We start from the raw sequence: 13,112 nt of genomic DNA, 5'->3' as shown, positions 1-13,112 counted from the left end.
AATGCATTCAGAAAGAAAGACAGTTAATATGGAGGACCTGTCACAACTCCTATTGAGCCTGTCAGAGTGAGTTTTTCTGAAACAATGGTTCCAGCAGCCATAGCCATGTAGTACCCTCCGCTTGCAGCCACATCTGCCATTGATGCTATGAGCGGCTTCTTGGCTGCCAGCAACCTTAATTCTCTCCACATTCTGCCAGAAAACCACAGATTCAAGCAAGATTGCCACTATGCAATGTGAATTAGAGCATGACAACCAATCTATAGTCCTACACACTTAATGCCATAAATCAGTAGGATTACTTTTCTCTTCAATCTTACTTTGTATGGACACAAAGGGAACATCACTTGAAACATGAGAGCAGGAAGAACACCAAGCTTTTTTACTCATCTGTTGGAATCAAAAGGTCTATTGAGCGAATAAAATTACAGCCACTGCCAGGAGAGTTACTTTTTTCAGAGTTTGGACAGTCTCTGCTTTCTTCTCTGAGTCTCCCTCAAAGTTGAGGTGGCATTTTCAGCCTCCGCCTTGGTTTTTTATTAGCTCCTTTTGAGCTGTTTTTTTTCCTCATGCATTGCATGATGTACTCCCGCATTTGAGCTTGCTCTCGCGGTTTTCATTCATACTTAATGGAGAAATTTTCTTGAAAAAAAAAGGGGAATTACAGCCAGCTCCTAGCTGTTGTATACATTGCTACTTGACATCCACCTTTAGAGATACGAATAGACTTCCAAGATTCTCCCTGTATCTTCTTGGAGTTTCCTCACGTAAGAAGTACCTTTTATTTAAAAAAGCAATTTTGCTGTTGGCTAAAACAGTAGGTTGTGTACGTTGCAAGGTGCCCTATTGTCATCATGCTTGCTGCAATAAGCAAGGGTGTATGATTCATCTTCTACGTCCTTAAGGTGCTGGCCTTGCATAGCATATGTTCTGTGCTTTCTTTCCACCTACAATTTTCCACAAGATCGCGAGAATTCACTGCACTTTATCGATAATCTTATTTTTTTAACGCAATGACCCATTGCAGGCAGTCTAGTTCTTCATAGCCTTCAATTGGACTTATGTCATGCCTATCAGTTCAAACCAAACTCTTGTGTCTAGGCCTTTTCATTAGGTAAATTGTTCGAGTGGATTTTCCAACTCACAAGCCAATATGTCCCAGCTTTGTACCAAACTTATAGTCATGCCTAAATAGATCTATAAAAGTTTGCCAACTACTATGCCATTTTCTCTAGATAGATCCTTCGTCCCCTCAGGTGGAGGTAGCTTGTGAGAAGATCTGGTCACAGGTTTCACGATATTTTCTTAGACAATTCCACCCTTGTCCACCTTGTGTTCTAGGAAAGTTGTCACTGGATGATGCCTTCTTCCCTTTCTTGAGGCTGGGTATGCGACATCCCTAAGGGGGTAGAAAGAGCTGATACCCTTCTCACTCTTGGCCAAAGTCTTGCATTGCTCTCCATCTGACACACATCTCTACTTTATCCAAGGATCATGATTGTACAAAACTTTAGGTAAGTAGGTCTGTTATGTGCGAGCTTAGGAAGAATATATATATACCTTATTAAGAGTATAATATATCCAATCTTAGAAATTATAAATTTTAATATAGAACAAGAGAGAAAACAAAGGAAAGTTAAAGAAAGAAAGAAAGAAAGAAAGAAATTTTATTAGAGTCTTCGGAAGACCAATGGGTCTATGAGACTAAAAGAAAACCTGATACAAATCTCAGTAAGGATGGAGCTACTAAAACGAGCATCATCACCCATGCTCAATCCTAAGTCTGATCATACATAATCAAATACATCTGGGTACGACAGTGAAAAGAAAAAAGACTGGAGCGGAACGTAATCCTCCGTATGTCATGTTGCCTTGGCTGGTGCATAGCTGGTGATGGGGCGTTGGCATCCGTCAAGGGGTCCCGTGCGTCTCGGTGTCCTAGAGGAGACTCGACGCAAGACCAGAGCCACCATGACTCCCGTGGGATGTATCCCGGGTCTAAACAATGACGAGAGGTCCCCCAAAGTGATCTGTGTCCCCCCTCGATGTCTCGTGTGTCATGCTGCGATTGTCGGGTCGGGGTCTCTGTCACGTCTACGGCTAGAGACTGGACGATCAATGTCACTCGATGGGAAGAACTTTGTGATCCTGCTCTAAGAGGTGTCTGGTATCGGTAGTGGATGCTCTGGGCTCTGATGTGTCTCCGTGTAAAAGACTATGTCTCGTCCTGTATAAGACTCTGAGAAGTTCCCTGGGTCCAACCATAAGGTACCATTACAATTCCAAATGGTGCAGGCTAGGGTCTCGGAAACCTGAGTCTCATAGGCCCCATCCCCCTAGGGGGTATGGATGGGAGCCCGACGGGTGCCGGTCAACAACCTACCATCTCGGCTCACGGCCCATTTCCCCTCCTTACGACCAACATCCCGCTGTTGCAGAAGAACTCGTCGCTCCTCAATCTATAGTGGTGTCAAATCCTCATCCATGGGGACAGGGTGGGATGCTCTCGTAGGGCGGCTCGGCGTCGAAGTGTCGCTAGTCGAGCATGTGAATCTTTGAAGCGAATGACTAGAGGCTGCTCTCGGTTGGGGTCTCTCCCAACACGCCATGCTCCCTCTATGCCATGGTTGGGGACCCCCATGGTGGTGGTCACAAAGGTGATCGCCTCCTCCATGGGCGTCGTAGTGGTGCTGGTGCTATCTCGTGTGATCCCTCGTATCCGGATGTTGAGGGCCTTCGAAGCCCTCTACTGCTGCTCCTGTATGGCGGCTGAAACGGTTGCCTTTGCGGGCTCCCGTTTTGCCACATCCACCCATCTAGTCGTCTCTACTATAGCCGACTATATCGTGGCTATCTGTGCCTCCATCTCTATGACTCGGGTCCCTCCAGGCGCTACTCTGAGGGTCCCGATCTCCTCTCGAAGCTATGTGATGTCGTGTCTGAGCCCCTGGATAAGGGTCCCCTGCTCGTGTATAATGCGGGCCTGCTCCTGGGTGTATCAGGCCTGCTCTTGAGTGTAATGTGTCAGCTCTTCCTGACGCGCCCGGATGCTGTGTATCTCAGCCAATAGGAAGTCCCAAGCATCTGGTGGGGACCTAAGATGTCCTGGTCCAAATGGGAACTGGATCTCGAGAGGGGTTGGAATGAAGGTGGGCTGCTGAAGTTGTACTGAGGGTGGGGACGTTGTGCTCACCCCCTCGCTCAGCCCCCCCGCTCACCCCCTCGCACCCCTCCTCTCACCCCTCCGCTCAGCCCCCGCAGCCCCTTGCTCAGCCCCCCCGCTCAGCCCCTCGCTCACCCCTCCGCTCAGCCCCCCCGCTCACCACTCGCTCACCCCCCCGCTCACCCCCTGACTTGCAGCCCCGACCCTTTTTTTTTTGGGGGGTTTTGTGTGTGCAGCCCCAACTTTTTTTTCTTTTAAAAAAAAAAGGCCCCAACTTTTAAAAAAAAAAAAACTCTCTCCTCTCTCTCTCTCTCTCTCTCTCTCTCTCTCTCCCTTCCCCGGTTGCAGCTCCGACCTCCTGCAATCCCTTCTTTGTCCCCATAATGAAGAGAACAGGGGGATGAGGACAGGAGACTAGGCGGGAGACCCTTCGGTCCAAATTTACATACGCGAGGAGATGGGGAAGGGGAACGGTGGCTAGGGGAAAACACAAAAGCAACTCAGTCTGGAGGACTTCAACAAATGCAGCAACCGGAGCGGTTTGACAATGGACAACACCGCGGCCCAGAAGAAAGGGGCCCACCCAAAGCCCATGCCACTCACCACATCCTTGCCGCTATGGTTACCACCACTATTTCACTACCATCATCTGCCTCATCATCTACGCCACCTCTCTCCTCCCCCTCTCCTGCATCATCATCACAGGTCTCCTCTCCAGTAGCCTCACCACTAGCCCCACCAGCCACGGCTCCACAGCACTTTCCCCTCGTATCACCTCTACCTCTCAGTCAGCCACCCTTCATCACCTCGTCCGGCCTCGCTACCCCTACATACTACTGCCCTGCCCAGGGTTGAGGGAGGGGGGTGAGCGGGGGGGCTGCAGGGGCTGAGCAGAGGGGTGAGAGGAGGGGTGCGAGGGCTGAGCGGAGGGGTGAGAGGAGGGGTCCAAGGGGTGAGCGGGGGGGCAGCGGAGGGGTGAGAGGAGGGGTGCGAGGGGGTGAGCGGGGGGGCCTGAGCGAGGGGGCTGAGCGAGGGGCTGCGGGGGAGTGTAGGGGGGCGAGGTGGCTGAGCCTAGGGGTGCGAGGGGCTGAGAGACGGGTGCAAGGGTGTGAGCAGGGGGGCCTGAGCGAGGGGGCTGAGCGAGGGGCTACGGGGGAGCATAGGGGGCCGAGGGGTAAAGAGAATTCATACAAAATTAGAGAAACTTAGTATAAATAAATAAAAGAAAGTAAAAATAAATAAATAAAGTAAAAAGAAAGCGAACAAAGAAAGTTGTAAGCGAATTATGAGTAAAAATAAGAAAAGAAAGTACAAAATAAAAATAAGAATAACTTAGTAAGCAAAGCTACGCTTATGTTCTCATCAATACCCAAGCACAAGCTGCAATATGGGTTTAAAAAGATTATGGAATCTCTTGGATAAAGTAATGCTTATTAAGCTTTGCAATCCCAACCAAACAACACTCTGGGACGAGTCAGACAGTAAGCCTGAGGTCTGTCTCTGTGCACTGAGTAAAAACTCTCTATGTCGAACTGCCTCATTAATGAAAGCGGCAAGGTAACCCTGGTCTGGATATGAGAGGCGCCTGGAGAGGGTCTGAAACCTTCCCTAAAGAGATAGTGATATCAACCGCTAATCTTGTAGTATACGGGGCATCTGAGTGTGAAATGCTCCTTTGACTCAACCTCCCGCCTACCACATAACATGCATAGGCGGCTCTCCCTAGGTGTCCCCTCAACTCATCCACTCTCGATATGAAGTCGATGTGATGAGACTCGAAACTTCCAATAGAGATCCTCAGTGGATGTGGTACGTGGATCCGAGTGTACTCGGGCGGGACAATGAAGCCCTACTCGTAGGCATGGTCTCTGTAGAGGCTGAGCTTCACTGGAAGCTCTCTCGGTTCCAAGCAGGTCTTGAATGTGTGTAGTTGTAGGAGATGCTCTCTCAAATGACCTGGTTGACCTCGTGGTGCCCAAGTGGGATAGATGGAGCACCTAGGTTGTACTGAAATGGAGGTAATCTGTCCATGTAAAACCCCAAACTCTCAAACCACCTATGAGTCTATGCATACCAACCTCTCTCGTTTCCTCCATTCGCGATGCCCATGGACAAGGACAGGTCCAGCCATGGCAGCCTACCTCACCCCGATGTGCAAGATCCATACTACCCGACGCGGTGTAGATAAATAATGGTCTGAAATGTTGCATCTAACTGTAGTGGAGAAGCGCCAAACTTGGCCTCAATGATATGATGTGGCACTGATGGCTTGCCTCGGATTATCCGTCAAAGCAAGAGAATCTGTAGTCACTCTACTCAAGCCCACTCTGTGTCTAAGAGGTCCAGTCCCCAACAAGGCTTCCTACATGCCTGTTGGTCTAACCAAGGAATCAAAGAGAGGAGCCTTGGTTCGAGGATCCTCAAAGTGCAAGTGGAAGCACTGTCTCTCTAGTCAAGCAAGTGAGACATAACCCATGTCCAAGCAGGCCTGCATTGCTTGTCTCATTGAGAGAGAGAGAGAGAGAGAGAGAGAGACTAACATCCACAAGAGACCTCGTGGGTCTATGGGACAAAAAAAGCACACACACACCAAAATCATCAACATCTGTTAGAGACTGAGACTCTTTGGGGGAGTATATCAGCTCAGCCCTAGTTTATTTAGATGCATAACTAGCTACTAATTTTATCTTAGAAAAAAACCGCTTGAGCAACATCAGTTTAAGATTAAGAGTCTGTGTTTAGATTTGAAATCACGGATCAAGGCTTGCCCATCCCTATATACTGCCCATTTTCCATCTTTGTGTGCATCCTTCACTTTAGTAAGTTCAACATTCCTTTGTTTGAGCTGATTCGGAGTAAGCTCCTCAGATATCCATACCCATGTGCCTTTGTTTGTAGGAGAATCTTGACTCTACTTGCCCTCTCTGTGAACTCAACTTGTACTTGTGTTCCCTTCTGAGAGATCCAATCGATGTCAAGTTCATCCCATTCTATCTGTGGATCCCCAGAGACCCCGACCCGACGATCGCAGCACGACACACGAGACATCGAGGGGACACACAGACCACTCTAGGGGACCTCCCGTCATTGTTTAGACCCGGGATACATCCCATGGGAGTCACGGTGGCTCTGGTCTTGCGTCGAGCCTCGTCCAGGAGACCGAGACGCACGGCACCCCTTGACAGGCACTAGCGTCCCATCACCAACTATGCACCAGCCAGGGGGACATGACATATGGAGGATTCCGCTCCGCTCCAGTCTTTTTCTTTTCATTGTTACATCCAGATGTATTTGATTATGTATGATCAGACTTAGGATTCAGCACGGGTGATGATGCTCGTTTCAGTAGCTCCACACTTACTGTGATTTGTACCAGGTTTTCTTTCAGTCTCATAGACCCATCGGTCTTCCGAAGACTCTATTAAAATTTCTTTCTTTTCTTTTCTTTCTTCTACTGTGTATCCCTCTGTAAAATTATCTGCAAGACATCCCATACAATCCTTTGGCAGCCCCCCTATGTGCAATCTCTTCTTGTTTTCTGCTATGGCTTCCTGCTCTTTTACCTCCGTATATACATCTGCTTTGTTGATTTTGTTGTTGGCTAGAATAGCCATCTCTTGCGGCATAGAGAGTGACCAGAGCACGCACAATCAAGGTCCAGTCCTCGATTGTGTGCTAATCCATGATGCTCTCATCTCAGGATGCAGACCACGACGATCGAGACCGGACCGATTGTGTGTGCTCTGGTCACTCTCTGTGCCGCATGTCAATTGTGTGCCTCTCGTAAGACAACCATGATGCTCTCATCTCATCAAGCTCCTCTCCCTCAGCCACCCCCATAGCTGACTCAGATGCATAGTAGTATGTAGCACATGTCTATGCTCGATCGATGTCGGTGACCTGTGGCATCGCCTCCTGCAGCTCTCTGATCTGTCACATCAATATATCTCTGTGTCATCGTATCTCAATCAAATAGAGCCCTACACAAACCTGGTTGGGAAAATGGTTCAGCCGTGTAAGCGGACCAAATCCATGCCCCTCCTGGAAGAGGTAGTGATATCGCCCTCCGATCTCATGGTAGATTGGGCAGACACATAGAAAGTGCTCCTCTATCTCGACCTCCCCCCGCACGCATAGTGTACAGATCCTCTGCTCCCCGAGTATGCATGCTGCTCTCCCTGCCTCAATCTGCAGCTGATGTGACAAGACTCGCAACTGTCAGATGGTCGATCCTCAATGCATGTGAGACTCTATCCTTGAGATGGATACCGGTGCATACCATGTTGTATCAACACCGCTCTCTACCAGCCGCCTCGAAGACTCCAATGCTAGCCTCGGTAATCTCCACTGTGGTGGCACCTAGACTGTGTGGAGGAATGTCACTATCTAAAAGATGGCAACCTGGAGGGGGGTCATGGCGAACTCTGCCAGTATAATCTGATGGGGAACTGAGGGCTTACTCCGAATCATCCTAGATCCCATAGTCACATCTAGCCTCTCAAATCTCTTCCACTCTGTTGCTAAAATGTCACTCTCCCAGAAAAGTGTTGCATACATGCCAGTTGATCTCACCAGGGTGTCAAAAAGACAACCCTTCATCGGAGGGTCCTGGAAGTGTGCCTGGAAGCACTGCCTCTCTAGTCAAGCCAGAGCACCCCGCCCTCATGTAAGTCGTGTTGTAGCTACATGGGTCATCGTGAAGCCTGGTTGGTGAACACGACTCCCAATTTCCAAATATGTGTAAGACTGCACTATCTCCACTGTCTCATCTCGGTACATGAAGCTATGGTGACGGGATACTGCTCGCGAAGTGTTGAAAATCAAAACCTTGGTCTTTCTAAGGTTAGCTGTCAAGTCTCTCTCTTTGCAGAACATCTACAGAGCCTCTAGATGTTTCTGCAATCCCTCTGTTGGGGATGATATGAGGACTATGTCATCTGCGTACAGCAGTATCTACATCATCAAGTCAGCCAGAAGTCCACCTAGACGATCTACAAAGGATGTAATCTCATCAATATAGAGCCCGAAGAGAGTCGGTGAGAGGGGGCAGCCTTGCTTCACTCTGATAGTGCTCTCAACCCAATCTGATAGACCTCCCCGGGCACGTACTCTCCCTCTGACAGACTCATAACCCCCCAAATCATGATCTCTCGGAGCTGCAACTGTTGTAACCTCATGATCAAGCGGGAATGCGGGAGAGTATCAAATGCCTTACGAAAGTCTATAAAGAAAATGGAGACTTTCTAGTGCCTCAACTTCGCCTACTCAATGATAGCCCTCAAGGTGATAATGTGGTCCAGGGTGAAGTGATGTCTCTGAAAACCTGCCCGCCCACCAAGAGCTCGCTAACCGTGACCCTATGTGTGGCTATTGATCTCCCTCTCTAGTACCGACCCATGTATCTTAGCCAGAGGGTGGCCAATCATAAGAGTATGATGGTTTCCAGTGTCCATGGGATCACCTGCCTTGTGTATCGGTACTATGGTGGTAGTGCTCCAGGTAGGCGGGAAGCCATGGCATACGGCATAATTGAACAACCGCACTAGAACCGGGGTCAACACCTCCTACCCATGTGCAAAGTGCTCAATGGGTAGTCCCTCATGATCTGGTGATCTCTGGTTATGAAGGCGGAGAAGGACAACCCGTACATTCTGTGCAGTAAACAAGTGACACGTAGTGGGTCTGGTCATAGAGGACATGTCAGGTGGTGTCTGCTGACCCTGGACATCATAGAGGGAGCATGCATATGTGCGCCAAACAGCTGAATTTGTGATGGGGATGGGCGGCTTCCCCTCCAATAAGATCCCCCAACCCGTAGTAGGATCCCCTCCACGAAAGGATCCGATCACCTCATCCATCCTGTGTATGAGGAAAGCCTGCTTCTTACGCCATGTCACTTGGCAGGAGATCTGTAGTGTCTCTGGTGAAGTCAAATGTCCCAATACTCACTCATGTGCGAGGTGGTCCCTCATCTCTCTACACTCGTCAAACTAGGGGTTTTGGGGCATCTTCCCATCTGGGACACGTGCAGATCGGGTTGTGGGAAAGGATCTAATGGCAGCATTCTGTATCACTGAGACAAGGGTGTCTAAGGCATGGGCGAGGTCCATCCCATCTCCAAGTAAGATTGGAATCTTTGAGGCCAAGTGGCTCACGTATACTAGGTCAAGAGCACGATCAAAATGGATATGAACATGAGTGGGTGTGGGGGAGGGCCTCCTCATGGTTGGCATGCCGACTGAGATACAAAAGGCAAGGTATGAGTGGTCGGCACCGAGTGGAGGAGGAGACACAGTAAAATCATGTATCCGTGAGATAAAAGCTAGTGGACCCAACAAGTAGTCCAATGTGCTTCTTCCCCACCCATGTGGGAAACAAGCCCACCACATGATGGCCATCTCTGGAGACCCTTATATATAATCAAGTCAAGGATAGCCCCCAGCTCAAGTAGATGTCTCCCATATGCTGTCACTGGTGCATCTGCATCTGCTGATTGCCTTACTATCCCAAGCCATAGCTCTACTGCATCCATCTCTGGTACAATGAGGGAATCATCATCGAAATCTAGCAGATCAACCTATATGTTTCTAGTACATGCATTGAAGTCACCAAGGAGGAGAGTGTCCCGCTGTCTAGAAAGCTCCGTGATGTCATCATGAATAGTCTCACATGGGATGTTCCCTTTAGTGGTGACTTCTCGTACATTGGATGCTGTATCTAGAGGAAAGTAACACACTACAATGAAAAACAGACGTGAATCTGATGGCTGAACTCGCACCCACATATGTTGTGCGTGCTCCTCTCTTCGGATCACATATATGAGTGGTCTCAGGTGTGCTCTAAAAAGGACAGCCACACCTCCCAAACCCTGTATGCCACTGTCTGAAACCGGACCAAAAACCCTAAAATGAATCAGTATTCAGCTTTGAAACCCTAAAAACGAATCATTGCTGGTAGAAACGCAAGCTGGATCTTCAATTCGCAGCAAATAATCACCAAGAATAGATTTCGAAATTCATAGATAACGAGGAAAAACATAATCTAAGAGCTTCATTTGACGAGAAGCGGCAGCAGATTTCTTCCTGGAACCAAAACGAACTGAGAGAGGGAGAGAAAGAAGAAAGATAAGGGAGAAAGAAAGAAAGAAAGATATATTAACGTCCACAGGAGACCTTGCAGGCCTATGGGACAAAGTGCATAGAAAAGCGAACTCATACAAGCCTCAGTGGCCTGAAGCAAAGGGTACACTAGGACCCTTGCTGAGTACTACTGAGTACTAGTCTATGCTAACAAAATCATAATCATAACCATAATCATATCAAGCAATCTATCCAGGCACTGGGACGAAACCAAAGCCTGGTACAATGATGGCTCTCTGGTGAGCTGCAAAAATGTCTTGTATCTACGTCTGTCAAGCTGTCTCGCGTTGTGGTGGGGGGTGCGGTCTCCTCACCCTCTAGACTCTCTGGGCTATGTCTAGAGTGACCCCTCGTCTCTGTCGGTCTCCCCTGAGGAAAGCTATGATAGGTCGGACCTCAATAGAGTGTACTCTGGGGGCTCTCTGTCGCACATGTGACCTCTGCGCCCCTCTCTCAATGGTACTGTGCCGGCTGCTCATCCAGACTGCACTCATATCAGCTAGCTCCTCTTCCTCCACTCCACTGTGTCCGGGGGCTGACTCCAATGTATAGAAGTGTGTGACGTGCCGCTGTGCCCGGTCATGTCCAGTAGTGGTCTGACCATCCCCTGCTGCTCTCTGATCTGTCGTAGAAGCTCCTCCCTGTGTCGCTGCATCTCCATCAGATAAAGCCCGATACGACCTGGTCATGGAAATGGATCAATCGTGACAAAGGACCGAAGCCACTCCCCTCTAGGTAGAGACAATGGTAGCGTCCCCGAATCTTGTAGTAGGCTGGGCAAACACAAAGAAAATGCTCCTTTGTCTCAACCACCCCCAGCGTACATAGCGTGCAGACCCGCTACTCTCTAGGTATACCTGCTGCTCTCCCTGCCTCAATCCTCAGCTAATGGGATGAAACCCGCATCTAACCAATGGCAATCCTCAGTGCATGAGATACTTCTCTACCCTCGAGATACTGAGGTCTGATAATGAATCCCTCCTCTGATACTCTCAGGAAGTGGTCGCGATAAAACTAGGTCTTGGTGGGAAGCTCCTGGTCCCCCCCCCCTAGTCCAGGATGTGTGAAGCTGGAGGAGGTCTAACCGTATGATACGGTTGATCTCATCTCGCGGAATCGACTCAGGAGGTGCATCCATGCTATACTGAAAGGGGGGAAGCCTGTCCATCTAGATACCGTGCCTGGCAAGCCATGTAGATATGCATGCATACCATGTGTATGCCCCGCTCTCTGCGAGTCGTCTGGATGACTCTAGGGCCAACCTTGGAAGTCTCCAATGGGGTAGGTCCCAGACTTTGTGGATGAAAGTCACTGTCTGAAAGATGGCATCAACCTGGAGAGGTGTCATGGCGAACTCTGCCTGTACTATCTCATGTGGAACTAAGGGCTTACATCGGATCATCCTAGATCCCATCGTCACCTATAGCCGCTCGAAGCTCCTCCAATCTATCCTCGAAAGATCGCACCCCCAGAAAGGTGTTGCATACATGACAGTCGGCCGCACTAGTGTGTCGAAAAGCCAACCCTTCGTTGGTGGATCTTGGAAGTGCGCCTGGAAACACTGCCGCTCTAGTCTAGCCAGAGCACTATGCCCTCATGTGAGTCGTGCTTGGGCTGCTATGCTTCTGAAATATCACACCCCCAAAAAGGTGCCGCATACATGGCAGTCGGCCTCACTAGAGTGTCAAAAAGCCAACACTTCGTCCGCGAAATATGTATTAACGTCCGAGAAAGACCTCATGGTCGTATGGGACAAGGTACAAAGAACACCAAAAGGAGGATCTCATACAAGCCTCAATGGGCAAGAGCAAAGGGCACACTAAGGCCCTTCCTGGGGGCTAAGACTACTAAACTCATAAACTGAAAAACTAATAAACTGAGAAGCTAGTAGACTAATAACCTGATAACTCTACAAAGCTCAATAGCTCGAGCAAAATCAGATATAATCCAGAGACTAGCAACTATCTAAGAGCTGTAGCATGCTAAGATCTGAGACTTGGGCTCATAAGCCAAAGCCCGGCACCATGGTGGCTCACTTGAGAGAGAGATTAACATCCTCAAGAGGCCCCGCAGGCCTATGGGACAAAATACATCGAGAGAAGAAACTCATACAAGCCTCTGTTGGCTGAAGCAAAGGGCATGCTAGGACCCTGGTTGAGTGCTATGCTAAGCTAAAGAACGCAAGAACTCGAAATTCGAAGCTCGTTGCCGTGGTTGCTCTTTGGTGGGCTATAAAGATGTCTAGGATCTACGTCTATCAAGCTCTCTCTCGCTGTGGCGGACGACGTGGTCTCCTCGACCTCTATATCCAATGGGCCATGTCAAGAGTGACGCCTCAACTCTGGCGGTCTCCTCTAAGGAGAGCTGAGATAGATCGGACCTCGATCGTGCATGCTCTGGTCACTCTTTATGTTGTGTGTAGTACGGCGTCTCTCCCCAATGATCCACACTGCCCTCATGTCAGCTTGCACCTCCTCTTTCACCCCACTATGTCTTGGACCTAACTCAAATGCATAGAAGTCCTTGACATGTCGCTGTGCTCGGTCCATCCCAACCTCTTGTAGCGCGGTAACCTCCTATTGTTGTGTGATCTATTTCAATAGTGTCTCTCCATGCCGTCGATCTCAATCAAATAGAGCCCAACGCAAACATGGTCATGGAAGTGGATCAACCGTGAGAGTGGACCAAAGACTTGTCCCTCCTAAAAGAGGCAGTGGTATCATCCCCAAACCTCATAGTAGGATTGGCAGGCACACAAGAAGTGCTCCTCTATCTCAACCCCCCCCCCCCCCCCCTCCCCCAAACATGCA

General features: G+C 49.2%; 1 protein-coding gene across 1 annotated transcript in view; it reads right to left on the bottom strand.

The window, feature by feature from the left end:
- SPPA (signal peptide peptidase) overlaps positions 1–13,112 on the bottom strand; it is a 126,202-nt gene that overhangs the window by 31,417 nt on the left and 81,673 nt on the right. The window contains exon 10 of the mRNA XM_087389331.1: positions 38–192. Coding sequence (XP_087245457.1) covers positions 38–192 — 155 coding nt within the window. The remainder of the gene's footprint in view (positions 1–37; positions 193–13,112) is intronic.

Source organism: Dipteris shenzhenensis, chromosome 18 (genome assembly GCF_047967505.1).
Source record: "Dipteris shenzhenensis isolate YYH24624 ecotype China chromosome 18, Dip_SZ_1.0, whole genome shotgun sequence".
Lineage (NCBI taxonomy): Eukaryota > Viridiplantae > Streptophyta > Polypodiopsida > Gleicheniales > Dipteridaceae > Dipteris > Dipteris shenzhenensis.
Note: the sequence above shows the minus strand (reverse complement) of the source record. Positions and strands in the feature narration are given on the sequence as shown.